Source organism: Convolutriloba macropyga, chromosome 6 (assembly GCF_964194025.1).
Source record: "Convolutriloba macropyga chromosome 6, txConMacr16.3, whole genome shotgun sequence".
In the NCBI taxonomy this organism is placed as follows: domain Eukaryota; kingdom Metazoa; phylum Xenacoelomorpha; order Acoela; family Convolutidae; genus Convolutriloba; species Convolutriloba macropyga.
Genome location: NC_134473.1, coordinates 22,673,689 through 22,701,233, shown reverse-complemented (window position 1 = coordinate 22,701,233; position 27,545 = coordinate 22,673,689). Strand labels below are relative to the sequence as shown.

Sequence of the window (27,545 nt, the reverse complement as noted above, 5' to 3'; positions counted from 1 at the left end):
TTCGCGCCTTTAGAAGGTGGGTCATCGTCCGATGATTCGTCCGGGAATTCTAGGTTGCTAGTATAGCCGTACCATTTCCTCCTCTTCTTGTTTCTTGAGGTCCGTCATGTGCTCTAGATGTGTCCATTTGTGGGGTATCGACATTGGTAATTTCCTAATTTCCTGACTAGCATCGGTTTTGTGGTAGTCTTCGTCTTTTTCGTTGTCCGATTCTTGCGAAGAGGCGGTCGAGTTCTTTGTCTCCATCGGAGAGCCTTTCTTCGGCAATGTTTGGTAGCATTTCCTTTGTGGGATTTTGCTACGGTTGAATTTTGAAAAGTTCGACTTGGTCTTTCTCTCTGTGGCGGAAGTTTGTGTTTCACTGTTTTAGGTGGTTCGATGACCTAGAGTTTTGTTTTTCGCTTCTTATGCAAGTGTTTACTTGCTCTGTATAAATTTGGCGTGGTGATTGCGGACGGTTTTTCTTGCTGCGAAGTTTATGAGGGGGAACTACATCTGTTCTTATGTCACAAATTTGGCGACGTCGGATTTGTTGAGGACTGTGTCCTGCTGACCAGGGACTTTAATTGTGAGGGTCGAGTCGATAGTTTTGATGAGTGCAGCCGCTACAGCTATGGCTTTGTATATGCCCTGAAATTGCTTCCTATTTCTCGATGTCGCTAGGTTTTTGTTGCCAGTTTTAGTCGGGGGCTGTGTTTCGCTAGTGGTTGCTCGAATGTTGCTGAGGGAAGCCCGAACGTCCTGGGAACCTCACTGTTGTCTTCTTTGGCCTCTTGAAGTTTCCTCCGTGTGGCTTCCTGGACTATTACCCCGCTATCAAGTTCTTCGTTGTACCACCGGTCCTCGCTGATTAATTATTCATCGCCTGTTATGTTGTCATCTAAATACTAATTCAGGTTGTTTGAGCAACTTACACTCTTTTTGTTCGCTTTTTTGGCTACGTTCCTTTTATGGTGATGTATTGTTTGCTTTTGTACCATAGTAGGCTTCGAGGGAAGTTAGTTTACAGTTGGTCTTTCAGCATGTGCCTAATTGGTAGGATAGGTTTCGTAGTGCGTGTTTAATATTCAACGGTCTCTGATTTGCGTTGAGTTTTATAGAATTTAATCGTCGTTTGATGTTTTTTATTAGGGGCTCAACTGGGGCGACTGGGCGATGATTGTTGGCGGGCGCTTATATTATCTCGATATAGTGACGTGTACTTAGATGTTGTACCTTGTTTACTTTTAAGCATCTGGCTTGGTTTACCTCTTTTTTGTTGAGGTAACCCAAGTTGGGCGATGTATTGGTTCAGAAACTTTTCTATGTTAGGGCCGTTTGCATTGGTTACAAGATTAAGAGCAGAAGCAGCCGATGCATGCTAGCAGATGGACTTCCTTTCCTTGTCCATCAAACATCGGTCCGCCAAAGTCTATTTGAATTTCTTCGTTTGGTTCTGAATATGGTGGGAGGGTTGCCCAATTGGATTTTTGTGTTACGCTTTTTAAAATCTTACCAAATGCTGTACATGGTCGACATGTTTTCATTTCGTTGAATAGGTCGCGAATTTTGAAGGGCCACCATATGCGTTGCCCAAGCTCAGTCATATCCCCTGCTCCCGGATGCGTTGAGTGGAGGACCTCCATGACAGATTCACTCATAACATTGGGTATGGCCAGTCTGTTGTCTACTAGGATACAACCGTTGTTAACACTGAGGCTCCTTCATTTGGTGTGTATCTGTTCGCTGAATTGCTTGCACCTGTTTAGGATGCATTCTGGTTAGGATGCATTCTCTTACCTCGTGCAAGACCTTATCCCTGCTGATCATCGCCGCAATCAATTGTGTATTCAATACACCCTCCATGAATTCTGGTAACTGTTGATCATCCTGTTCTGTTTTAGAAACATCATAAAACCATAAATTTTTGTTGGTTTGTTTAAGAACTCTAGCAACTTTGGCAACCATTCAGCGGTTGGTTTGGCCGCATCAAAGGGAGGGTTGTCTATTATCATCAAGTTTTTGCGTATAAACCTCTCTTGCTCCCTTAACCTGGCATCCATTCTCTCAGGAAATTTGGTCAGATATGCAAACCTCACCTCTGTTTGTATTTCATGGTCCACAAAGGCGGTCCAGCACTGCCTGCACTGACTCTTTTGTTGCCCCGTCTGGGTTGCTCTGCACTATTTACTCGAGGTCTGGGTTATTTTTATGGCTGACCATTATAATTGAAGAACTCATTATAATACGTAAGTTAAAACGTAACAAAAAGCGCAATAAAATTTTGATTTATAACGCGCAATTTAAGATTGAACAAGAAAAATTATAGCCTGTAGCTTAATTTGAGCAACAACATTAAAAAAATAAAAAACACAAGTATCGGTCAGAACTTGCCTAAAATTACTCAATTATTCAAAAAAATAAACAACTCAAACCCAATAAAATTTGGATCGAAAGCCAATAAAAACAGATTAAACGAGCTGATTTGATTCACGGAAGCTCATTTGCTGTAAAAGTTTGAACAAGATTTCAAAAACTGCTAAAAGGCGTAAAAGAAAGCAAAATGGTAGAAACAGCTCAAAATTGAATCTGAAACATGATTTTTTTTCAGATGTTCAAAAAAGCTTTCAAACACACTGACTTGTTTGGGTAAACGATGCCAACACCTTTGACGGATTAAAATGGAGTTTATACTAAAAAACTGCTTTTGAAAATGCGGCACGTGATCAAAAACTTTGCTCGCTTAACGAAATTGTTTTAACACTTACTATTTTTGATGTCTTTCAAAAATGTAGCATGAACAAAAAGTCACTCTCTCTACTCTCCGCTCTTAATCAATTTGACCTTTACACTTTGTTTTCGCACGTTGCACTTCCTGCTTCAAATACATTTCAAAAAAGATTAGCGGTTTGAAAAAGATTCTCCACCGATACTCTTCTTAGAGTCGTAGAAAGACAGCAACAATACAGTCCACATCTGGGATTTTAATAACTTAAAATAGATTAATGAAAACTAGATTTATAATTCTTGGTATGAATACTCGGGTCATGTATGATTTATTTGATTTCATACAAAGATCGTACTAAGAAATCAAGTATGGACAGTATGAAATCATATATGATCTTTGTATAAAATCAAAGAAAATTCAACCCGGGATAGTTTATAGTCCAGTTTATGACCCGTTACAAGCAGAATAGATCCAAATTGGGATCTTCTAATGAGAATCTATTCCATTATCTTCGATTGACAAATTGGTGTTTTCCTGGATTGCTCGTGTGAAATTATAGTCACCGGTATGTTATATCTAAGGTTATGGGGCTGTACGTTAGGTGACCACAAGGGGAGGGGGGGTGGGGGGGTATAGAGGGAAATTCCGGATTAGTAAGTATACTTTACATTGCTTCTCTAAATCTTAACAAGAGTGATCGGGGATAAAAATTGAGGCTGAAAACTGCAATGGCCGTGTGTTATTAGTTATTATTTACAACAGAAATGGATTTGTAAAAGAAGAGAAAGTCAGAGATGAGAAGTGATCAAGTTTTACCTCTGTGCAACTCTGAACATAGTGTAATTCGCTCTGACCAGGTCTCCTTTGCCAAAACCCACTTTCGTGATCACATTCCTGTTGCATTTTGGATCGAAGTACGCCTCAATCAAATTCAGTGTCTTGTTCTCCTCACTATAAATATGCGAAACAAATCGCTTCACTTTTAAACTTGAGTATAATCTAGGCTAGTTTTGCGGTTCTTAATTTTTTTCGATGTTTAATTTTATTCTATTTAATATTTAATTTCAGTAGCAGTGAATAATAGACTCGACGAACAAAAACTTTTTTAGCTTACGTACGGGAAAAAAGTAAAGTTACTTACCCTCTGAATTGGTAAATGATTAAAAATTACGAAAAATTGTTCGTCGAGTCTTCTATTCACTGCTACTAAAATTAAATATTAAATAGAATAAAATTAAACATCGAAAAAATTTAAGAACCGCAAAAGTAGTCACGTGACTATTTTCATAGTCACGTTCTTTCGCACCTTAAAAATTTGAATATTGTCATAGTTGTCGCATCTTAAAAAATAGAATATTGTCGAGTCTAGGAAATAAACCCCCACGGAAAAAAAACCACTTAACTTTAGATAGGAACTAAACTCCCACGGAAAATTACCCCCACGTAAATAAACCCCCATTGTAAAATCGTATTTCCGTCGTGATATTGTCTTCGGTTGTGATATTTCATATCAAGTCCCACGGGCCGCTGATGCATGGCCATGGCCCGCGAGGCAATTCCCGCAATAATTCCCGCCATTGCCCGTTGAAATTTACTATTTAAAATGAAGTGGGGGTGTTTTCCGTGGGGTTTTTTTCCGCAACCGGTTTTAGTCCTGCAATATTAGTAAGATATTTGAAAGCTCGAAAAACAATCAAAACTTAAAATTAATTATGCCCAAAAATTGCAAAAAGAACATTTTTTTTTCCAAATTTCGCAATACCCAGCGGTCGGAGATCAAAACTGTTTTTCTCTTGAAACAAGTATTTCAAAGAGTCTCAGACCAAAAAATTGGGGGTTAATGTATTGATTTAAAAATGTGAGCAATATGTGATATAAAAATGTGAACTAATAATTCTAAAAAAATGTACATTGATTGGCCAATGAATAAAAATAGTTTTTTTTTACTTTTATTTAACATCGATTGACAAATTTTACAGTAAATGAGTCCCTAATATGACAGAAAAAGCCTCAAAAAGATTGGGTAACGTTGCAATGCGTGATTAAATAAATAAATTTTTGGATTAGATAAATAATTGATGATAAAATATCTATCCTTCGTCTAATTGGTTGCAGTAGTTGATTTTAAAGCAAGATTGTTTGTCAGGATTATAAACACTCGAGTAATTTGACCCCATATTAAAAATCGGCTAAAGATCTTGTCAAAGAATAAAAGCCAAAGGTTGAGCATGCGCTAAAACAGATGCATGGAAGTTTTATAATGACAGCTGCATCCAGAGCAAGATAATAGAGTATAAGTTATGTGTTTATAAGTTACTACAAGCAGAGTTGAGTGCGCGATACTGCGAAAGGCATTTAATAATTCTGGATTTATCCCTGTGATTTCTCCATTTCATCAGTGCTCTGTAATTAATTTTTTGCCGTTTTTTCGCTAACTTTTCTCGTTGATTATCATAAACATATTTTTTTTCGATTTTCTAAAGACAAATTTTCTATATCTATGACAATGGGACGATAAAGTTTTCCATATGGAGGAACAGCATTAGTAGGGCTAGTTGTGGACCAATCTCAGACTGTTAGAATCCAAAAAGAATTCGGATTGCAATTAGTCGGTCTTTTTTTTAAAACAAAATAAATCTTTTTTATGTTAAATAAAGAAAAAAATATTTCAAATCAAAGCTCAGTAGTGATAAATCCAACTTTTAGCTTAGTGTCAGCAAATAAATACTGTTTCTTCTTTCTGCCAATTCAACGTGTAATATCTATTGCGATCTTACTCCATAGGTTATGGTTTTGAGGCTTTGATAATACTTTCACTTTTTTTTCATTTTTAGGTATTTGCCCATTTTTCAGGTTTTCTAGTTTTATCACATTATTAAATTATTGACAGTTCACCTATCACATTATTGGCGTTCAAAAACGGGCATAATTGAGAATATTAAAGTCCCTAAAGAAATAGTTTATGGTTAAAACGATTTCGACAATACTTTCTTGAAGAAATTAACTGAACTTTTTAATTTTGTCTTTAACTGCTCTTTTGATTTTGCCGTTTTAGTCGAAAGAAATTGCCATGAAAAGTTTCATTGACTTTTCATAGAAGAAAGAATAAGCCTAAACTTCGATTTTAGTAGATACCTGTTGGCATTCATGACTTTGAAAACAATTGTTTTCAAAAACAAAAAAAATCATTCTTTAACTTCGCAATTTTGATCTTTTTATTTTCCTTTTGTTACATAGTCTCCTTAATTACAAGTCAAAAATGAAATTATTTGTGTTAGGGGAAGGTGCCAATAGAGATTGGTTTCACAAATTTCAATGTTTTTACGGAATCCCTTATGGCTTTACTGGTTTCGTCACGGGTTTTTCACAAAAAAAGTAAACTGATTTGTTAATTTTTGTCATACTTGACATTCTTTTTGTAGACATAAGGCATATTCTGGACTTTTCCAGGTCTTTTGGAAAAAATATAGGCACCTATTTATTTATTTTTTTCTTGGTGATTAATGGCTTTCATGACTTTGGGAGTAATTTCGTTCCGATAAAAAAAAACAAAAGTATTACTTAATTGTGCCCTCTTCGGTTTTATTTTTCGTTGTTACTTAGTCTACTTGTTAATTAGTCTCATTAGTGACACGTCACATAATACGTTGTATGTGTTCAAAAAAGGCGCAATTGAACATATTTTGAGGACCACAATATGGCTTTACTGCTTCACAAGCCTCTTCTGTCAAGTTTTAATTGAACTTTAAATTGTTGTCTTTTCGTTGTTCTTTTCAACCAAATGAAAAATTGAATGGGGACAAATCTTGATGATGTTGTGTAGAAGCATTGATAATTGTAAACCTATGGGATATGGTAGTAGATTTCTCAAGATTTTCATTACTTTAAAATTAATTGTTTAAAAAAATGTGCAATTTTTTGAAATTTAGCGCTTTTTTCTGTTTTGTCTAATTGTTACCAAGCCGTATAATAGACTGGCCCCATTTCTTTTCTGGTGAAATAAATGTTATTTTGTTTAGTTTCAGTTTGATCTGACGCTATGTTGACTTTGCTATTGTATTTTGTTCTTTAAAACTGACCTTAAAGTTTTGATGTAATTAATGTTTGTTGTTGTTGTTTGATTTTTCTGTCGGTCTTATCCAGCTTTTTCAATATTGGCATATTTTATCAATCTAGTGCATCATTTTTTATTTCACTGAGTTATTTGTTTTTGGAGGCTATCTTCTCGTTCATACACTATTTTTTTGAAAAATACTGGTTTTTTATGTTTTTCTATCTATTCCTCATTTGGTAGAGAGTTTACCGAAATTGGGGATGAGTGGGTTTGGAACCTTATGTGCAATCGCATATTACTGAGCCGCCTTGTATCATAGGTTGTCTTATATGTACATATAATTATATATATATATATATATATATATAAATGTTTATATATATATATATATATATATATCAGACAAAATAAAGATATATATATATATATATATATACATATATATATATATATAAATATATATATATATATATATATATATATATATATATATTTGATTATTTTTATAATATAGCAAATTTTCATTGGGTTGTTTTGTACAATTTTTTTTTAGTTCAATGCGGTTTTTCCTATGTGTATTTACGAGGCAACCAAACAACAATTGCCAAACATGTTTATTTACTATCGAGAAACTTTGAAAATTGAATCATAACAAGGCGGCACGTTAATGTGAGTTCGCACATGATGTTCTGACCCGAGCTCATCTACCTTTTTGACTTAATTGTCAACCAAATGAAGAAATAACAAAAATATATGTTTGAGTTTAAAGCAATCGATACACAACTTATCTACTAATTGAATTGCATAATGCCATGCTTTACTGCAACGCCAATGAGATTTGACCTTAAAGAGACTACAAGACAAAAAAACAACCAAAAAATTAGCAAAAACAAATACTTCACGGCAAAACTGAATATCTAAATTTAAAAGCACATAGTAACAACGTCAAAATGCAGTCATATAAAACCTTAACTACTCAAATTTAATTTCTCTTAACTATTCAGTGGACGGAAAGGTTTCTTTATGAGACAATGTTACAAGTCAACAAAGAGAACGATAAATGAGGCGAAATTCAAAAAGTAATCAACATTTTTTAAACCAAGAAATTTCATTCTTAAAAACCATTAGCTTTTAACTAAGTAATCCCTGATAAAATACTAAAAATCAGAAGGCCTTGTATTTGCGTAGTTTAAGCCTTAGAAACGAACTAAAGAAAAACCTAAAAAAAATTAGAAACGATTTGCAAAAACACAAACTATTGCTGCCAGTAAAATCATTAGCTATTATCTGATTTTTATTTATTTTTAATTCAATTTTTATTTCTTCTAATTCAGGTGCAGGAACTATACGGAGAGAACAAATAAGTTTATATGGCCCACATTTCTAAACCATTGGGATCGATTGGTCTGAAAGAAGAGAAAAAGAAGCGCAAAAAATGACCGCCCAAAAAACGTTTATAAAAACGCATATTGTCCAACAAACACAGCATCGGTGACAAACAATATTAGTAGATATGTTATTTTTTGGGATATAAGAAATTGGATGTGAGCTCTCATTGATGAAAACAAGTTCCAATTTGACGAAAAGAACAACAAAAACTGAAAAATTTGAAAAAAGTATGAAAACGTACATCTAAGTGCAAAGGCTATAAACTGACTAACAAATTCTAGTAACATCATTAATTGCTTCCTTAATCACAAGCCTAAGAGACTTGTCAGCAATTTACGGCTACCTAAAGAACAAAAACAGGCAAAAACCTCATTTTAAAGAAAAAAATTGAGCGATAAAAATGTCGAAGGCATTAAAAAATGAAAATTTTACTAAAAACTTTTCTATGTTCATTTATTTTTTAACGACAATAAGATTCTTTTTTTTTATTAATATAGTTTCAAATTATCAAATTTGAACAAATACTTTAGAACCACGATCTTCTTGAGAAAACTCGTAGTTTCAACGCCATTATTTTCATTAGCTTTCAACGGAATCCATTAAATACGCTAGAATATGTCTCTCTGGGACAAAAAATTTTTTGGCCTTTCATCTTGGGTCAATAGGACCTTACAACAAGTTATTGGAGCTGAAAATAACAACAAAGACAGGCAATAATCAATAGTTCATTAGAAAAGTGCCCTAAGAAGGTGTCGAAGCAATTTAAGTCATAAGTTCTTCTCTGAAACCTTTATATATGATCCGTTGAACGTCTTTCTTAAACCGATGGGAATAATTCGTATTGGGGTAATGTGATAAGATTTCAAAGGGACCCCCAATAAAAAAGTACCCCAAACTTTTTTTTAAAAAAATATGATAACTAGTGGCCTTGAAGTTTTGAAACTAATAGGTAGAAGATAAAACCGACAACCGGATTATTTTTGGCAACAGAAACAAAAAGGCCTTAGAAACAAAAAGGTATCACAAAGGTACTAAGACTGACCAACAGTTCAGGAAAAAGTTTAGGATTGGTTAACGTTCAAAAAAATTTTCGAAAAACTTTTTTTAAAGTCTTAACATCCCATTAAAATCACAAGCTTTTAACGGAGGTCAATAACAACGCTCAAAAATAACACGATGGTGGCAAAAAAAATATTTGTCATGCGTAGATCATCAATAAGAGATCACAATCAGTCTTAAGACTATGAAAACAACAACAATAACAGGCAAAAACCAAAAATCAGTAGAAAAGAGCGAGAATAAAATTTCGAAGCCATTTAAACCACAAGCTTTTCTCAGAAAACTTTATCTATAATCCACTGAATAATGTCTTTTCCAAGCTAATGAGATACGAATAATATTTGGATAAAGTGTATAATATTTGGATAATGTGATAAGAGTTCAAAAGTAACCAATAATACGAAAGTATCCAATTTTTTTCTTTGAATTTTGCATTCCTGTGTTATTGAAGACATATAGCCGTTAGTTAGAAAATAATACGCCAACAAAATTTAATTTAGTTCCGTTAGAATACAAGTGGTTTCTGTCAATACTGAGACTGACAAACAGTTCACGAAAATTTTAAGATTGGTTAATTTGGTTCGAACAATTAATTTTAAATTCTTAACAGCCATTAAATTCAATAAATTTCAACGAAAGTCAGTAAATACGCTCAAATATACCTCAATAATAGGAGTATGGAGATGTTTGTCATGCATTGGTGATCAATAAGACATCACAACAAGTCTAATGACTATGAAAACAACAAAGATCAGGCAGAAACCAAAACTTCAGCAGAGATGTGTGAGAAGAAAAGGTCGAAGCCATTTGAAACCATAAACTTTTCTCTGAAAAATTTATCTGTGATCCACAGAACGTCTTCTTGAAGCCAGTAGGAGCTGTCAATTTTCGGATAATGTGAAAAGATTTCAGAGGTAACCAATAATACGAAAATATCCAAAAAAATATAAAACTTTTTGAAATTTTGTGTCATTGAAGTCATATAACTAAAGGTAGAAAAAAAAACCGCCAGCTAGACCAAATTTGGTTTTAGTAGGACGGAAGAGGGTGCTATCATCACAGAGACTGACTTACAGTTGACGATAATAAGTTTATGATGGGTTAACGTTCAAGAAAAATTTCGAAAAATTATTTTAAAAGTCTTAACAGCCATTAGCTGTCCACTCAAAGCACTAGATATGCTCAAATAAATCTCATTACGGAAAATGTTTCACTCTTAGTCAATGAGACTTTGCCACAAGACTTCACAAGTGGAGTCGGAACAAAAAATGAGCTGGTCGATCAGTTCTGCAGAATAGGCAATGATCTGTTTTATGGTGCTTTCCCCTGATGGAAGACGTTTTCGTAGTTGAAAGTGTTTGACTAGATCAAATATTTCGATGTTGTTTCAAGGCTTTTCAAGATCCGTTTTAAATTACTGTAAGCCTGCATGCACGTCTTTTCCTTTTGCCGATAAGACCAATTTTACAAAAATTTCAAATTTATTCCTTTATATATATTATATTATATATATATATATATATATATATATATATATATATATATATATATATATATATATATATATATATATATATATATATATATATATATATATATATACACACATATATATATATATATATATATATATATATATATATATATATATTATATGGTGTGTGTGTGTGTGTGTGTGTGTGTGTGTGTGTGTGTGTGTGTGTGTGTGTGTGTGTGTGTGTGTGTGTGTGCGAGGAAGAGATCTGTTCGTTAGTTTTCAAATTAAATATCATGTTGGAAACCTAATTGTTTGCAGTTTTGACTTCAAAAATTTTTGATATCAGCCATCAAGAACATCTCAATTTATTAATTGCAGACGCTTAAGATTTCACATCATTTGAATCATCACGTTTTCAACCTGCGCTGATGAACTTAGAGAAAGTCGTGCCTGTAGTCTGTAAGTTTGTCGATGTACTCTTGGGGACTGAGAAACATTCTGTCGAAGCCATGTACAAGGTAATTGTTACACTGGAACCAACAGCAGCCCATTTTGTCCACAAAGTTATTGTGCTGACGGTATATTGGCCTGAAATTAACCAAAGAGTGAAGTTGAAAACTTCAGATTTTCAATATTTTCTGATAAAATTTGCTCGTTTCGTAAAAATTGTCAATTGTTGGTGAAAAATTAAATTTTTTATTTAAGTTTATAAACTCCCCGTGAATCGGAACATGATAAACTTGATAGCAAAAATACGAAAATATGGTAAGTTTTCACATGATCTTGGCTTTTTCCATGACGACATCAAAATGTGCGCAAACTTGTAAGAGGGTTGCACGGGCATATTTGCTCAATTTTGGAATTTGTGCTGCTTCTGGTTTACAGGCGTCTTTTTAACTTTTACGTCATAGTCTGCCTTGCCATATCGTTGTTGATATTTTCTGTTTCTGTTGGCAACATCTTATTTCTTGCCCACAAATGGTCTGAATCAGATGACGTTTTGGGACTCACTCTTTTTCTGGGTTTATTCCTTGTCGGGGCTACAACTTTTCTGTCAATGCGTACAAAGGATGCGTTTTGCTCTTCATTCTATATCTTTCATTTTTAACGAAATTTAAAATTTCGGGTTTTTCCGATGTGGTTAAATGTGGTCTTTTCTCTTTTTTGCCTTTCTTTGTCTTCTTGAGCTTTCTTGGTCTTTTTTGGCTTCTGAAAATTTGTCATAAAGTTAAATTGGTCAATCATTTTTGGTGTCTTTTAGGTTTTGTTGTTAGTTTTGCCATTTGAAACTGCGTATCCAGTTTAGTTTCCGTCTCTGTATTGAAATTATAGCTTGTATGACTTCATTCTCTAAATTTTTCCTTTTTTGGTTTCTCTTATTGGTTTATTCATTGAGGATAAAGTGTAGTTCTAATTTTTGGTTATCTGTTTGGATTTTTAGTGCCAAATTTAGTCTACTCGGCGCCGTTTTTCCATTCCGACGTAAAATCGAAATTTGTGACAAGTTCCTGGGGGTGTTGTCTTCCCGCCAAGGGTGCGTCCCGATCCCTCTCGCTATTTCGATAACTGTAGCATAAGGGTGAGCTAACATATCGGAACGTGGATGAAACTGTTTATTTACAAATCTTTAGTGTTTAATTTCGTGATGTGTTTGCTACGATGTCTGCCTTATGATTGCACGGTATATAAATTACAGTCACCTGTGGTAAGTTTCTGACTCGCTCCTATGGTGTGTGATTTTCTTCAGAAAACTTTCAGGTAAATAACTATTGTTAGAATATCGAACAAACTATAGTCATGAACTTGTAGTGACTATAGTCATTCTCATGAAGTGAGAATTATTAGAAAGAAAGTTTAAATTACCAGATTACCAATACAGGAGCAAATTGATTTCAGTCGCAAAATTTATATAAATGAATTGTCAAGAAATGGCGCTTAGAATCAATATTCGTTCAAATTGGTGAATCTAGTTAATTATTATTAGAGTGAGACAATTTGATGTAAAATCTTCCCAACATGTATTGAATGATCATGATACAACCGGAAATGTGAATGAATTCTTAGAAAAGTGAAACTGCATACCCTTTATACTATCCCCTCTGACTGATTTCTAGGAAATTTGCAGGAGCAAACCATATTGGAAAACCCTTGCGACCCCCACTGTAAATCGTGGTGCTACGATTAGTTTTGTATCTTGACATTCACGCACTCATAACTGGTAAATACACAACTGATCTTTGAGCCATTTCATGCCCATAATCACCATCTTGATCTAATAATCAGATCTGCCCTGAAAATCTCTGAATTCTACTTTAAATTATCATTTTTGCTATTCTCTCGTTTTGAGAAATTAATTTTTCTACTTAGTTAAAAACACTTTTATAATCCATCCGCATAATCCTTTTCTGCGTTGTCCGTTTTCTCTTCACAACTGTTTTTGCCTGCTCAAACTACGATGGATCAACATACAGTGAAGCTGTTGACCTACACAGGAAAAGCACTGGACTTTCCAACCTGGAGCACGAGATTTGTGGCAATCATTCAGACGAAGGGACTCTACAAATCAACACTTGGGACAGAGGAGCAACCAATGAGTCTGCACCACTAGCCAATAGGGCAACCAATGATGAGAAGAAGAACCACAAGGTGCTGAAAGATGCATATGAGAAGGAAGTTGCAGACATCAAGGAGAAACGGAACAGTGTTGGTGCCATCTGGCACTGACTCTAGATACAACAACTCTCATGCTGATGACACATGACTCTGTGGGAGTTATCATTATTGAAGAAGGAGCAAAGGCTTGGAAGGTTATACAAGAGAGATATCAGAGTGTGGAGACGCCGGCAGTGGTGACTTTGGTGGCACTGCTTGTTCGACTGCAGCTCGAGGACTCTGAGGATTTGGATGGCTTCCTCATCAGAGGCCAGGGGTTGCTCACAAGGCTACAAGAAGCAGGGGAATTAGTCTCAGATAACCCCTTCAACGCCTTGCTCCTCAAGGGTCTGCCAATGAGGTATAAAAGTTTTGTTATACAGGAAAACCTCAACCCGGCAACAACATTCACAGAAAAGGGGAAAGGCTGCAGAATTTCCATGAGAGCACAGCACAGATGTGCACGGGACAAAGTGGTTCAGTGGCTCCGGCAGTGAATTGTGACTTTAAGAAGTGACCCATGAGAGGAAACTGCTTTTTCTGTGGAATCCCTCGACATTTTGCCAAAGACTACAGGAGGAGAGAGACAGCACAATGTAGCAAGGATAGTGAAAAGGGACACCTACACAGGGCATACAAAAGACGAGGAGATGGAGGCAAACATGAGTCAGTGGCAATGGGTTCAACATTAACTACACAAGATGAGGAGTTCTGGGCAGCTGTTACCCAGTGGAAGACAGCAGGCATGCTTGTAAACAGTAGTTGAACAGATCCCATAGTTCCTGGACTTTGTTCCCATTCAATCATTTGTGCTCAAATCAGAAATCCCAACGTAGAGACTTCTTGAGTGGTGAGCAGAGGCTGTGTGGGGATCAGCATACCCTCAAACAAAGGAAAGTTGCAATGCGCACTCAAAATTGTTTCTATGTGCTTGACTATTCTTCAAACCTCTTATCAGTCACATGATGCACGGAATGGGGACATAGCATCCCTTTCGAGATAAGAAATAGCTGCATGAAACTCCAGAATTGAACTTGAGTAAAACTAACACAGTAAAATTAAATTTTTATTACCTTGCAGTGTTCTAGAATTCAAGATGAGTGCCAACAGCGTGAAACTTGAGAGTGCAAGGAAGTGGTACAGACTATTGAGTGATTTTAATCACAGGGATATGGCCAGGGGTGCACCAGAGACAGTGGGGACCTCGATGATGTATGCATTGTGAGCGCATTGGCCAAAATAACAAGGATTTCAATACCAAGATTGGCAGAAATTCAAGCAGAAGAGAAACTGGGGAAGGTGTTCAATAGGCGTGATGGAACCTTTCAGAGAGGAATCATTGTCAGGGTTACAATTCTGCATTTTGTTTATACACGATGTTTTTGTTTGTGGAATTTCTTAAGGCAAACAGTGAAACACTAGCCATCCTGAAGAAATCTGTTCTTAGTTTGAAACGAGCAAAAAGCTGTGGTAAGACAATTCGAAGGAGTTTCTCTCAGAGCAATTCAAAGTTCAATATGTATTGTTTAGATGCAGGCAATTTACAGGAGAACACCATACCAGAGACGCCACAAAAATTGGGTTAGCTGAGAGGTGCAAAAGGAAACTGCAGGAGATGGCAAGATGCTCGCTGATTGACTCGGGTCTTCTCAAGATAATTTGAAGAGTAGCATATTTCCACATATAAGGATCAGGAACTTGGTTGTGAGGTCAGAAGAAAAATGCCCAACAGAGCTGATGCAAGGTATAAAATCTATACTTTTAGTTAGTTAACTTTCTATTTATGGTTGGATAACTTTCATGAGAAAGAGGGACAGAGTCGTCAGCAAACTTAAACCCAAGGCACTGGAAGCAAATTTTGTGGGTTACACTGAAAGAGACAACGGCTACCTGGTGTACGCACACAACACACGCAAGGTGGTAGCGGTTCGAGATCTGATCATCAAGGATTCTGAAGTGAGCTTAATTGCTGACAACACAGAAACACCCAAGTGGTCACAGCCACTGGGAATCTGGCACCCAGATGATGGTCATAAAGACAATGGCAACAAAGGAAAAAGGTCACATCTAGCGCAATAAAAGAAGTCACATCTCTTCCAACAAAAACCCCGACACTGAGACGAGATGCCTCGGATATTGATGAAGCAGCTCTAGATGGAGAATCTGATGTTACAAGTGGGAGTCTCAGAGACTCGGAGTCACTGGAAGACAGTAATATAGAGGTCTTCTCATAGTCAAAGACAGTTGGTTTCTTTGAGGAGGCACTGATAAGCGGACAGGGCAGAGCCCAGATGAGGCAAACGAGCAAGGATTGCTCTGCAATTTTTTGGAGAAGTCAGAACCCATCTTGCTGTTACTGAGAGTGACTATTGAGAACACAGCACAGTCTACGAAGCCCAGCAAGGTGACTATTGGGACTATTGTTACAGGCTAATGAAGGACAAGGTCAAGGCGCTCCAAGACATTGGGACTTGAAACCTAGTGAGACCATCAACAAATAGGGACATCCAAACGGGCAAATGGGTCTACAAATTGAAATTGGGACCCAGTGGTTAACTCAACAAATACAAAGCACGCTATATGGCGAAAAATTTTAAACAAGTAGAGAAACGGACTACTTTGAGACTTTTGATCCTACTTGTAAGCCAGAGACGTTCAGGATTCTTTTTCATCAATCAGTGAAGCAGGGCCATGTGATGCAGCAGTTGGAATTAAAACTGGCTTTCCTGCACTCACCAATAGAGGAAAAAGTGTATCTGGAACAGCGGCGGGAGATTCTAAAACGAGGATCAGATGAAGGGAAGTTAGTATGTTGACTGAATAAATCAACCTATGGTTTGAAACAGGCGGCTAAAAATGGAATAGGAGGCTGGCAATATTCATACTGAGACAGTGATTTGCCATATGCAGGTACAGTCATTGCTTGTACGCCAGAGCAGAGACAGAGGGTCACACCTTCATCTTGGTCTGGGCTGAGGACATCATAATAACATCAAGAAGCGGGACAGTGGTCCTCGTTGTCAAAAAGGCGCTCGAGGCAACATTTCATATGGAAGACAGAGAGGAAAATTACACTGGTTTCGCGGTCTAATAATCAGACCAGAAGAGGACAAAGTTACAATCAACCAAGAACGCTTTATAAAAACAATTCTTGAGTGGTTTTAATTGCGTCAATGCAAGTCCTCAAGAAATACAGCTGATTTGATATCGAAACTTTGATATCGACGAGGCCATACATATTGTTCACTGTAAACATTCTGTTCAAACACATGAATGCACCAACCAATCAACACTGGCTATGCTGAAAAAGACGTCTTCTGCGATATCTTTAAAGTTCAATAGGTTTAAAACTTATTTACAAAAAAAGAGGCTAGTTATGATTTAGTGGGGGAACGTGATGCACACTGGTCTGGTGATGTGAAGGACAGAAAATCGACGACGGGATTTTTATTCAAGCTCAACGTTCGTGGCACAGCACTCAACTGGGGTGTCAGGAAGCAGGCTACAGTTGCTCTTTCTTCATCAGAAGCAGAATAGCAGTTCAAGAGGCCTTGTATCTAAAACAACTTCTGGAGGATTTCAGCATCCAACAGAAACATCCAACAGCATTTGAGGAAGACAACCAGAGCTGTATCACATTGTGGAAAACCCAGTAAAACACAACAGGAGCCTACACATCGAGACAAAATTTGATTTCAATCTGGACACAACGGAGGATGGGAGTAATTCAGTTCATTACGCTCCTATTAACAAAAAGGCAGCCAACATCATCACGAATTCCTTACCTGTATCGAAGCTGGAAACATTCAGGAAACTTTTAATGGGAACAGATTCTACGCAATCAGCTCGATACTGAGTGTTGACGTTAGAATATCGACCAAACTGTAGTCTTGAACTTAGTGGCAATTAGTAGAAAGAACGTTTAACATACCAGATTATCAAGACAGGAGCGAATTGATTTTGGTCACAAATCTTATTTAAACGAATTGTCAAGGAATGATGCTTAGAATCAATATTCGTTAAAATTGGTGAATCTAGATAACTATTATTAGAGTGAGATTATTTGATGTAAGGTCTTCCCAGCATGTATTGCATGATTATGATACATCCGGAAAGATGAATGAATTCTTAGAAAAGTATAATTTCTTAGAAATGAATTCTTAGAAATGCATATCCTCTATGCTATCTCCTCTGACTGATTTCTAGGAAAATGGCAGAAGCAAACCAAATTGGTAAACCCTTGCGACCCCCACTGTAAATCGTGGTGCTACTATTATTTTTCTATGTTGACATACTCTCCTTCATAATCGGTTTTTATACAGCCGTTTTTTTGAGCCTTTTTTCGTCCCCAAAATCAAATCACCATCTTGATATAATTATCAGATCTGTCCTGTAAATCTCTAAATTCTACTGTAAAATTGTAATTTTGTTAGTTTCTCATTTTGAGAAATTAATTTTTCCACTTATTTAAAAACGCTTTTCGAAAACTTTATGCGAAAACCCATAACCCAAAAACTATTGTTCCTATGTTCTCTCCAGGGTGCTTTTTTTACCGTATGTACGTTTGCGAGGTTACGTAATCTGGTTTTTGCGGTTTTTAGTTGAACATTTTTTAGATTTCATTTTTATAACATTCGGTGTGGTTCGTTTTATCTGTTTCTGGGAAACGGTTTTTGGCTTTTTCATCTTTGTTAAAGTTAATGGTTGCTTCGGTGCCAATATTTTACATCTTGCAAAAGCCTTCTGATGAAATTAGTATGCATTAGTATGCATTGTTTTTTTTATATTGTTGGATCAAAACAATCACTTCGTTTTTTTTATTTTATAGTGAATAGTGCCTTTAAGGGCCGGAACGCTGGTTTGGCGTCGTCTTTTGTTTCAGTCTTTCGTGTGCCGGAACTGTGGAGTGCTGATAGGAGACGTTTTTGCAGGCTCTTGGGTTTTATTATTTTGCCTCCTAGCATCACCACTAAAATTGTCATTCCAATTTTTTGTGTGTGCTCTGCAGGGACGAAGAATGGTTTCATGGGGCTTACCTAGTATTGGTTGCCTTAAACTCGAAATTTCAAGGTCACGGTTTGTGCGTGTGATGGTTTCAAAGAAACATCAAGAAACTTAGAAGTTTTCTTTATTAAAGTTTCAAAGAACGAAAGAAGAACTTACCTGACGAACTTTATTGCTGTGTCGATAAGTATTGGCCACAAAACTAAACTCAATTCTAATTTTGTTTTGGCGCTATCATTATCTTATTGACCTATCAATCATATGTCAGAAGCAAATTCTCCCACCAACAGAAACCTGATTTTAACATCCATAATGATTCATATATGATTCTCATGAAACGTTGATGAAAATAGAAAATCACCTCCGGGATTCGGAGTTAAGATCTATTCACATGCCAATCATGTAAAATATTTTTAGCTAATCTAAATTTTCTCTGTATATTTTTGCATAGATAACTACTATAAATACAAGCTAATTTTTGTATATTTTCAGTTCAAAAATTAATTTAAAATTCAACTTATTGAATTCTTTGACCCGTGTTATCGACCACGACAATGGTGTCCAGACCACCTACAGACAGACAAATTTTGGATCTACAAAATGCAGAATCAGCCACTGCGTGGATTATGTCTTTTGTGGCGAAATGTCGCGCAGAGAAGACAGAGGACAAGGTCAACAACGACGGTACTGTACAGGACCTACAGGTAACCAATCTCTTCCTTAGTATGTGCGGGCAAGATGCAATTATTAAACTTAGGAGCCTAATGAGTCCTAGGAATTTGATAGACACTCCGTATAAAGACATCAGATTGGCGATTCAAAACTATATTTCTCCTAAAGAGAGAGCAGTAACGGCAGAAAGGGCTAAATTTCTGCCCGTAATCCAAGGTGTAGGGGAGTCAGACGACGACTTCCTAGCACGTCTTAGAGAAGAAGCACGCTATTGTGACTTCGAAAAATTGAAAACAGCGGTCAACCCCGAAGAGGAGTTGGTAAAAATAAAGTTTATCTCAGGTTTGAGGGACCCTGAAGCAAAACTTAGACTACTAGACGGTATTAAAGCAAAACCAGCAATGTCGGTTACTGAAATGACCGAGAGTTTACAGTTCAGAAGTCAAGCAATGGCTTTTGCAAGTTCTTCATCAGGTAATAAGCCCTTTACGGTGAAAGAAGAAGTTGGGTTCAACTTCAAAAAGACTTTTCGAAAACCAAATGAAGAAATTACGGATAATAAAAGCAACAACATTTGCACTAGGTGTGGAGGTAAGCCACATTCTAGTTGACCTTGTCCAGCGCTGAGTAAGAAATGCAACACCTGTTAAAAGGTGGGACACTTCTCAAAAATGTGTAGAAGCAAACCCCAACCAAATTCAGCTAAGTACAATAAACAGAATAACTTTTGCGAAGAAGAAAATGTTTCTTCAGAGCAAGCATCTCCAGCATCGGAGATGGGAATGTTTTATACTAAAGAACAAATCTTTAGCATGTCTGTGACATGGGAAAATATCTCAATAAATCACTGCAAAGGAAAAATGCAGGTAGACACAGGTGCAGATAGCACAGTGATATCATCAAAAATATGGACTGAGCTTGGTAAACCTCAATTGGATGGTAAGATAAGACATCTTGAAGCTTTTGATGGTCATCAATTAACGCTTCTGGGATCACTTACTTGCGACGTTGAGTGGAACGGAAGCAGGCTCACGCAAAAACAACTAGCAGTTGTGCAGTCTAATAAAGAATTTGGACTACTTGGTAGAGACCTTCTACCCAAGCACGGTGTGAACAACATCTAAGCCAAACACCTACCTGCGGTGAAGGGTTACAAAGCTCATGTGAAACTTATATCAGGAACACAGCCAATGCTCTTCAAAGCCAGAAAAATACCTCTACTTCTTCAAGACAAGGTCACAGAGAAGCTGGAGCAAATGGTCAGACAAGGCATCCTTGAACCGGTACAGCCAGGAGGAGTCACTAATGCATCTCCATTGGTGTGGCAGAGAAAGAAGAGTGGAGAACTGAGACTTTGCTTGGACTTGAAAGTGCACATCAATGGCAATGTCATGGATGAGGACTACCCAATACCGGACATGGAGACGATCTTCCACAACCTACATGGGGCCTCATACTTTGGCAAAATTGACCTCTCAGATGCCTACTATCAAATTGAACTTGATGAAGAAGCTAAAGATATATGCACAATCAACACATCTCAGGGACTGTTCAAGATGTGCCGACTACCTCAGGGATTGAAAAACTCTTCTTCAATCTTCCAGAATTGCATCGAATCAACACTCAAAGGAATTAAAGGTGTTGTGATTTTTCAAGACGATGTATTGGTGTATGGAACTACCAAGGAGCAGTTTGACAAGAGAATGCTTGCAGTCAAGAGTCGACTACGTGAGAAAAACTTTACTATTAATGAGAAAAAAATCTAACTCAAAACCAGTCGATAGCGTTAGCTTTTTGGGATTCTCCATTTCAAAGGAGGGAATAGCACCAGATCCCAAACATGTTGAAAAAATAAAAAATGCAAAAGCACAAACTAACAATAAACAACTCGAATCGTTTGTTGGGCTAGCTAATTTTTACGGAAGAATGATTCCTGATTTTGCAAAAAAAAATAGCGAAAATAGCGATTTCTCATGGGGCAAAATGCAACAAAAAGCTTTTGAAGACATAAAAAATGAATTATGTGCTAACCCACTTGTACAGCCATATAGTTTACAAAAAGAAGCAACATTACTACTGACGCCTCTGAAAAAGCCATTGGCGGGGTTCTTTCGCAGGAAGGACATCCAGTCATATATGTATCGAGAAAATTGACTCCAGCGGAGCAAAACTACTCGAACATAGAGCGGGAAGCACTGGCAATTGTCTTTGTGGTCACAAGATTGAAGCAATTCCTTCTTGGAAGACGATTTACCCTACAGATTGACCACAAACAACTCAAATATCTCTTTGCAGCAGACGAAGAGATCCCGAAGACAGCATCGGCGAGAATCACAAGATGGGCAATAGATCTAATGGGCTTCAACTATGAGTTGAAGTACACACCAGGGGAGCAGATACCCCATGCAGATGCTTTGAGCAGAATGGATTTTGACGAAGACCAATCCGACAACGATCGAGTGTGCTTCGCAATCAATAACATCTACTTCGCTCACAGTAATTTGGTGACCCAAGCAGAAATCAAAACTGAACTTGGAACAAACAGACTCTTCCAGGACATAATGAAACGAATCAAAAGCGGCAAATGTAAACAATGTTCAGCAGCGGAAAAAAGATTCGAACAACAGAAAGATGCACTTACTTTACATAATGGAATCATCTTCAGAGGTGTTGTTCCTTTCATTCCACCCAAACTACGACACTTGGTTTTGGCAAAAGCGCATGAGACACATCCCGGAAAGAATGCAACTGAGGCATCAGTCAGAATGATAGCATGGTGGCCTGGCATTACCCAAGACGTTCAACACTTTTTTAGTAAATGTAAGAATTGTCAATTGAACAGGCCTAGCCTGGGAAAAACGGTCTCTACGTGGCCAGAAGCTGACGTTTGGGAACGGCTCCACATAGACTGGGGTTATGTTAAGGACCAAGGCAATATCTTAGTAATTGTCGACGCGGGTTCTGGTTGGATAGAAGCCTTCCCCGCGAGAAATAGAACATCAGAAACAGTTAAAATATATCTTAGTCAAATCTTTGCAGGATTCGGAATACCAAAAACTTTAGTTTCTGATAATGGTCCTGAATTTTAAAGTGGTGACCTTAAACAGTGGTGTGAATCACTGGGAATTAAGAAAATAGAATCACCCGTCTATCATCCAAGAGTTAATGGACTAGCTGAAACAGCAGTTCAGACAGTGAAGCGGGCACTTCAAGCGTGGAGTTCCAACCTTAATGTGTCATATGGAGCATTGCTGCAAAGGGCACTGATGACACATCGCAACACTTCAAAGACGAGGAGCAAAACTCCAATTGAACTCTTGTTGAGACGCAGAGTGAGACTACCAGCAATAGCAGATTTCGACTTGTGCGAACCCATTCTATTCAAGGCCAACGAAAACACAAAGACAATTCCTGCTACCTTCATCATCAGGAAGGGCTTGAACACATCTTTCACACAGCCCGAAAACTCAGCACGGACTATTCTAGTGAGCGACAACCAAATTGCGAGACTAGACGAGGACAATGTGAAAATTGAACCAACAGTGGAGGAGACCATATCTCAATCAAAACAACAACTTCAGAGTACAGATGTGGGACCTTCATTTCAAGATGAAGCTTCTGCAGCCACATCATCTGCAGGGCACCAACAACCCGAAACCTCAGAGCCTCCACAAACATCAACAAGAAACAGAAAACAACCCGACAGATTTCGAGAACCTATACCCACAAACTTGCTTAAAAAAGGAGGAAGGATGTGATGTTTTCAAGGAAACACCAAGAAACTTAGAAGTTTTCTTTATTAAAGTTTCAAAGAAGGAAAAAAGAACTTACCTGACGAACTTTATTGCTGTGTCGATAAGTATTGGCCACAAAACTAAACTCAATTCTAATTTTGTTTTGGCGCTATCATTATCTTATTGACCTATCAATCATATGTCAGAAGCAAATTCTCCCACCAACAGAAACCTGATTTTAACATCCACCGACCTCCAACTATTGAACTCGATTGTACCCAAGCCATATATGATTCTCATGAAACGTTGATGAAAATAGAAAATCACCTCCGGGATTCGGAGTTAAGATCTATTCACATGCCAATCATGTAAAATATTTTTAGCTAATCTAAATTTTCTCTGTATATTTTTGCATAGATAACTACTATAAATACAAGCTAATTTTTGTATATTTTCAGTCCAAAATTTAATTTAAAATTCAACTTATTGAATTCTTTGACCCGTGTTATCGACCACGACAGTGCGTTTCAATGAACTTTGGAATGAGAAGTCGGATGTTTGGGTTATCCTCATGATCCGCGTCGCAGTTATACATCCCTTGGAATTTGTCCACCTTTCCTGTCTACGTTGTAGTGTAATACCTCACAGTTTGATCACACCGAAATACGAAATTGGTATTACTTCTGAGCTGTCATGATCATTGGCTGTATTTCGGATTAGGTTTTCTTCGATTCTCCTTATATTTCTTCTTATCGTTCTCTGGATACCAGCAAAAATTTCTAGCTGTTGTTGGCACTTTCGGGAGTTCTACCTAATATAATTACTATTAGTGTATGTATAGGTTACAGTGGATAGGAGTATGTGGATATTGTGGTGAAGATCTAGGACGTATTTCTTTGTATTCTTTTCCGTCTTTAGAGACATTTTGAAAACCTCTTTACCTGTGTTGATCTTGCCGTTGATCTTCCCGCGGCTGGGCTTCTTCTCGGGCTATTTGTAAGCCTGGATTGTATGTTTTCGTAGTTACTGTTGATTTGATTTCGTGTTATTGTTAAAGTTTGAGTGCAAATTGTTCTGAGCGAGGACTAGGGCTAAATGTACTGATCGATGTAGTCGACTCGTTTGCTGCTCTTTGCAGCAAACTCTGTTTTCTCTATACTGGTCTGAGTTTTTGTCTGTTCTGTTCTGTGTCTGGTGTGTTTGTACCGGGTTGGCGTTGGCCTAAAGGGCTGGTAGTGCGTTTATTGATAAACTCCATCGCAAAATTGTGCTTTGAAAATGAGTATATTAGATCTGCTCGTTTTTTCGGTTGTGTGATATAGGAAGGTATTTATCAGTATTTGGTTGACATCTGGTTGATCATTTTTCCGGCTGCTCAGTACCGGTGTCATTGTGAGAAAACCGATTTACATTAATTGACCCTTGCAGTATTTCATATTGAAATATTAGATTAATAATCGGTCGCGTAATTTAGATAGTTGACTGCTGGAGGTTTTTTTTTGGCTTCTTTTTGCTTGAGACACTAATTATCTTTTGTCAGTCTCCACAGCAAAATTTTTCCAAAATGTATTTGAAGCATTTGATTTGGTTTACATTTGCCAACATCTGTAGTCCGTTAATGGCATAATTTATTTCACTTCGTTTAGTAGCCTAGAATTTGCATTGATAATTTAGCTTGAATGATTTGAAGTATTGTTGTTTGAAGTATATTTAACCATACGGTTATAATTTTAATTTATTTGTTGCAACAAAAAATGTTTTGTATTTTTTGTTTGGCTGTGGCTTTTGATCAAGATTTTCAACTCTTAGTCTTCAGTTGTTTCCGCGAGAATGTTATTTTTTGATTTGCAAAAACATATCGGCTAATTCTATTCATAAATTTGATATGGGCTGTCTACCTGTGTCTAAAATAGCGCTAAATTTATAAACGTTTTATTCAAGCCCAATCTCAATGGTATTATCGTCAAATGTTTCTTTTTTTTTTCGAGGATCATTATTGGTTGCTTCGTGGCCTGAGATTTGCTGCATGTCGTTTCTTTGAAGATGTTGTTCTGCTTGGCTGTTTCGATTATTTGATGTCTTGTTGGCTTTTGGTCATCATCACGTTCGGATTGGATAGGTTTTTGTAGCTTTTGTCAGTTTTGTTTTATGTTGCCGCCCCGCTGTTGACTGTGGACGGTATCTGGTTTATTGTGTGGAACCCAATCTGCATATTTTTATAGAACGTCTTTTTTCCAAAATTTTTCTTTTTGCCAAATATGTATTTGACCCCACAATTGTAGCAGCAACTCGCAGGATGGTCATCAAATTTGTCAAAAATCCTATTTTTATCTTCATTATTTATCATATAAAGTAATGCTCAGCTTGTTATAGCAATCTGCTTAGAACTTTGCTTAGAAAAGCAGCTTGCTTCCACGAGAGCTCTGCCACTCAATACTATTTGTCGATAGAGCCAAGTAGATCCCAAACAATAAATACTTAATAATTAAGCTGACTTTTTGCGGAGCATATTTAGCACAATTTCACGTTTATTATTTAGCAATTGTTGATTTGATCGTTGCTTTTATTTTGAGCATGACTTAATGGTTTTTTTCACGTCATTGGCATATTTAATAATAAATTGTTCTCAGATATTGTAAATACAATTTTTGTATCTAAATGTATCTGAAAGGACACCAATAAGGCATTAAGCCTGTCAAGTGGTGCCTAAGAGCAAATTGTTTCTTTATGGGTTGTACGATTTTCTTTACCTCCAACACCCATCCCCCGAACTAAATCAAAAGTCAAAAAACTGAACTGGAAAAAACACAACTCATCTTTGATTTTAATACCGAAAAAAAAACACCAAAAAAGCGAAGTCTTACCAAAAAGCTTTTATGAGTTCCTCATTGTCACAAATATAATTATCTTTCAGATCATGAATTAAATGCGGCAGTTGTTTGGATTTACACTGAACAATTTTTAGGACAATGCTGACATCCCATTTCACTAAAACATTAAACAGTTTGCGTAAGCGCCACTTAAGAATTTTGCTATATTGCTTGGTGCCTTTTGACCAATTTTTAATTGCTTTAATTCTAATTGAATCATTAGTAATAACTTCTATTTCATCTTTGGAAATGACATCATTTAACTCTGTGTTATGTTGTTAATTTCTTATAATTTTACTCAGACACTTCATCAGTTCATAAACATGCAGTTCACGTATTGATAGTAAACGATGCTTTTGTCTTATGTTGTTAATTGAGTTAAATTTTTTAACACCAAAGAGTATTCTCCACACCAGTATTTGTATTTTTTCAAGCGCCAAGAGATCTGTTTTATTAGCAGAGCCGTAAATCAGAACTCCACATTGGAAAACAAGTTGTATGTAGCTCTTGTATAAATGCAGCATTCGTTTTTGACTTACGAATTGTCTGAAAAGTTGTAGCGGTTGAATGTTGACAAAATTTTTTTTGAACGAACTTAACATGTTATTTAAAAGTTAGGCTCATATCAATATGTAATCCCAAATACTTGACACATTGTGCATAGGCAATAGTCACACCGTTGAAAGAAAAGTTGGCCCTATTAGTTAGCAATGGAGAGCTTGGGGTCAACAAGTACGTTTTTTGTTGATTTAACGTTAGTTTGTTTTCACCAAGCCACTTCTCAATTTTGGTTAGATCTTGTGGTACGCAATCAGTGTTTTTGTTATCGTAACTACAATGCAAACAGGTGTCATCAGCAAAAAATTGACCTGAAGAGTATGGCAGACTTTCGGCATGTCATTTATATACAAAAGGAACAAAATGGGTCCTAAAACTGAGCCTTGTTGAACCCCACAGTTTACTGCTAAAACTCTAGTCCTTAGGCTGTTGTGTAGTACAAACTGCTTTCGGTCAGTAAGGTAGGAAGTAATTAATTCCAGAACATGGCCTCTAAGACCATAAAGTTCGCGCTTTTTTAACAACAGGTTGTGATCTACGGTATCAAAGGCCTTTTTTAGATCCAAAAATGCGAACAGCTTTTTGTACTAGTGATTTTGTCTGACCCTAAGCTATCTATCACAATTGCTATAGCGTCCACTGTACTTCTTTTTTTACGAAAGCCAAACTGTTTATCTGTAAAGACGCTGTTTTTGTCCAGAAAGTCTATTATTCTCGACTTGAGAATTTTTTAAAATTTTTCCTACACTAGGCAATAAGGAAATAGGTCTGTAATTAGAACAAACGCTCTTGTCTCCGGACTTGTGTATAGGGACAACTTTGGCTGCTTTCAAACAGTTTGTGTAAATGACGTCTGCTATTGATCGGTTTATTAAGTCAGTCAAAATGGGTGCTATGGTGCATTTTACTGCTTTAAGGAATTTGTTGCTGATTCCATACTGGTCCTCAGAGATTTTGTTTGATAATTTATCTATCATACACTCTATTTCCTTTTCATTAGTGCCAGGAAGTAACATAGTTGCTGGTACTTTGTCAATAAGGGAGAAATTTAGACTAGAGTCAAACTTGCTGTTTAAGTCAGATCCTATTGTGCTGACGAAAGTATTGAACACTTCACAATTTGGGCTAAGTTCATTATCATTGAGACTTGCACCTGAGGGTTTCAGACTTTTCATTGTTTTGTAAAAGTTTTTATTCCCTTGTTCTTCCTTGCAGGAGAGATATACATCAAAGTACTTCCTTTTAGACTGTCTTATAACTGCCTTGGCTTTGCTTCGCTGCTGCTTGAACTTCAACTAATTTTCTTGTGTTTTACAGTGAATGTATTCCTGATATAGCTTTTTCTTGCGCTGACATTCTTTTTTAACCT

At 36.7% G+C, this 27,545-nt stretch overlaps 1 protein-coding gene across 5 annotated transcripts in view; it reads right to left on the bottom strand.

Moving 5' to 3' along the window:
• The window catches only part of LOC142340869 (uncharacterized), a 56,330-nt gene that overhangs the window by 12,406 nt on the left and 16,379 nt on the right, over positions 1-27,545 (bottom strand). For all 5 annotated transcript variants that reach the window (XM_075391625.1, XM_075391620.1, XM_075391623.1 and 2 more), the window contains 2 exons: positions 11,107-11,274; positions 3,524-3,658 (listed from right to left, as the gene is read on the bottom strand). In XM_075391625.1, coding sequence (XP_075247740.1) covers positions 3,524-3,543 — 20 coding nt within the window. In that variant the 5' untranslated portion in view covers positions 3,544-3,658; positions 11,107-11,274. The remainder of the gene's footprint in view (positions 1-3,523; positions 3,659-11,106; positions 11,275-27,545) is intronic.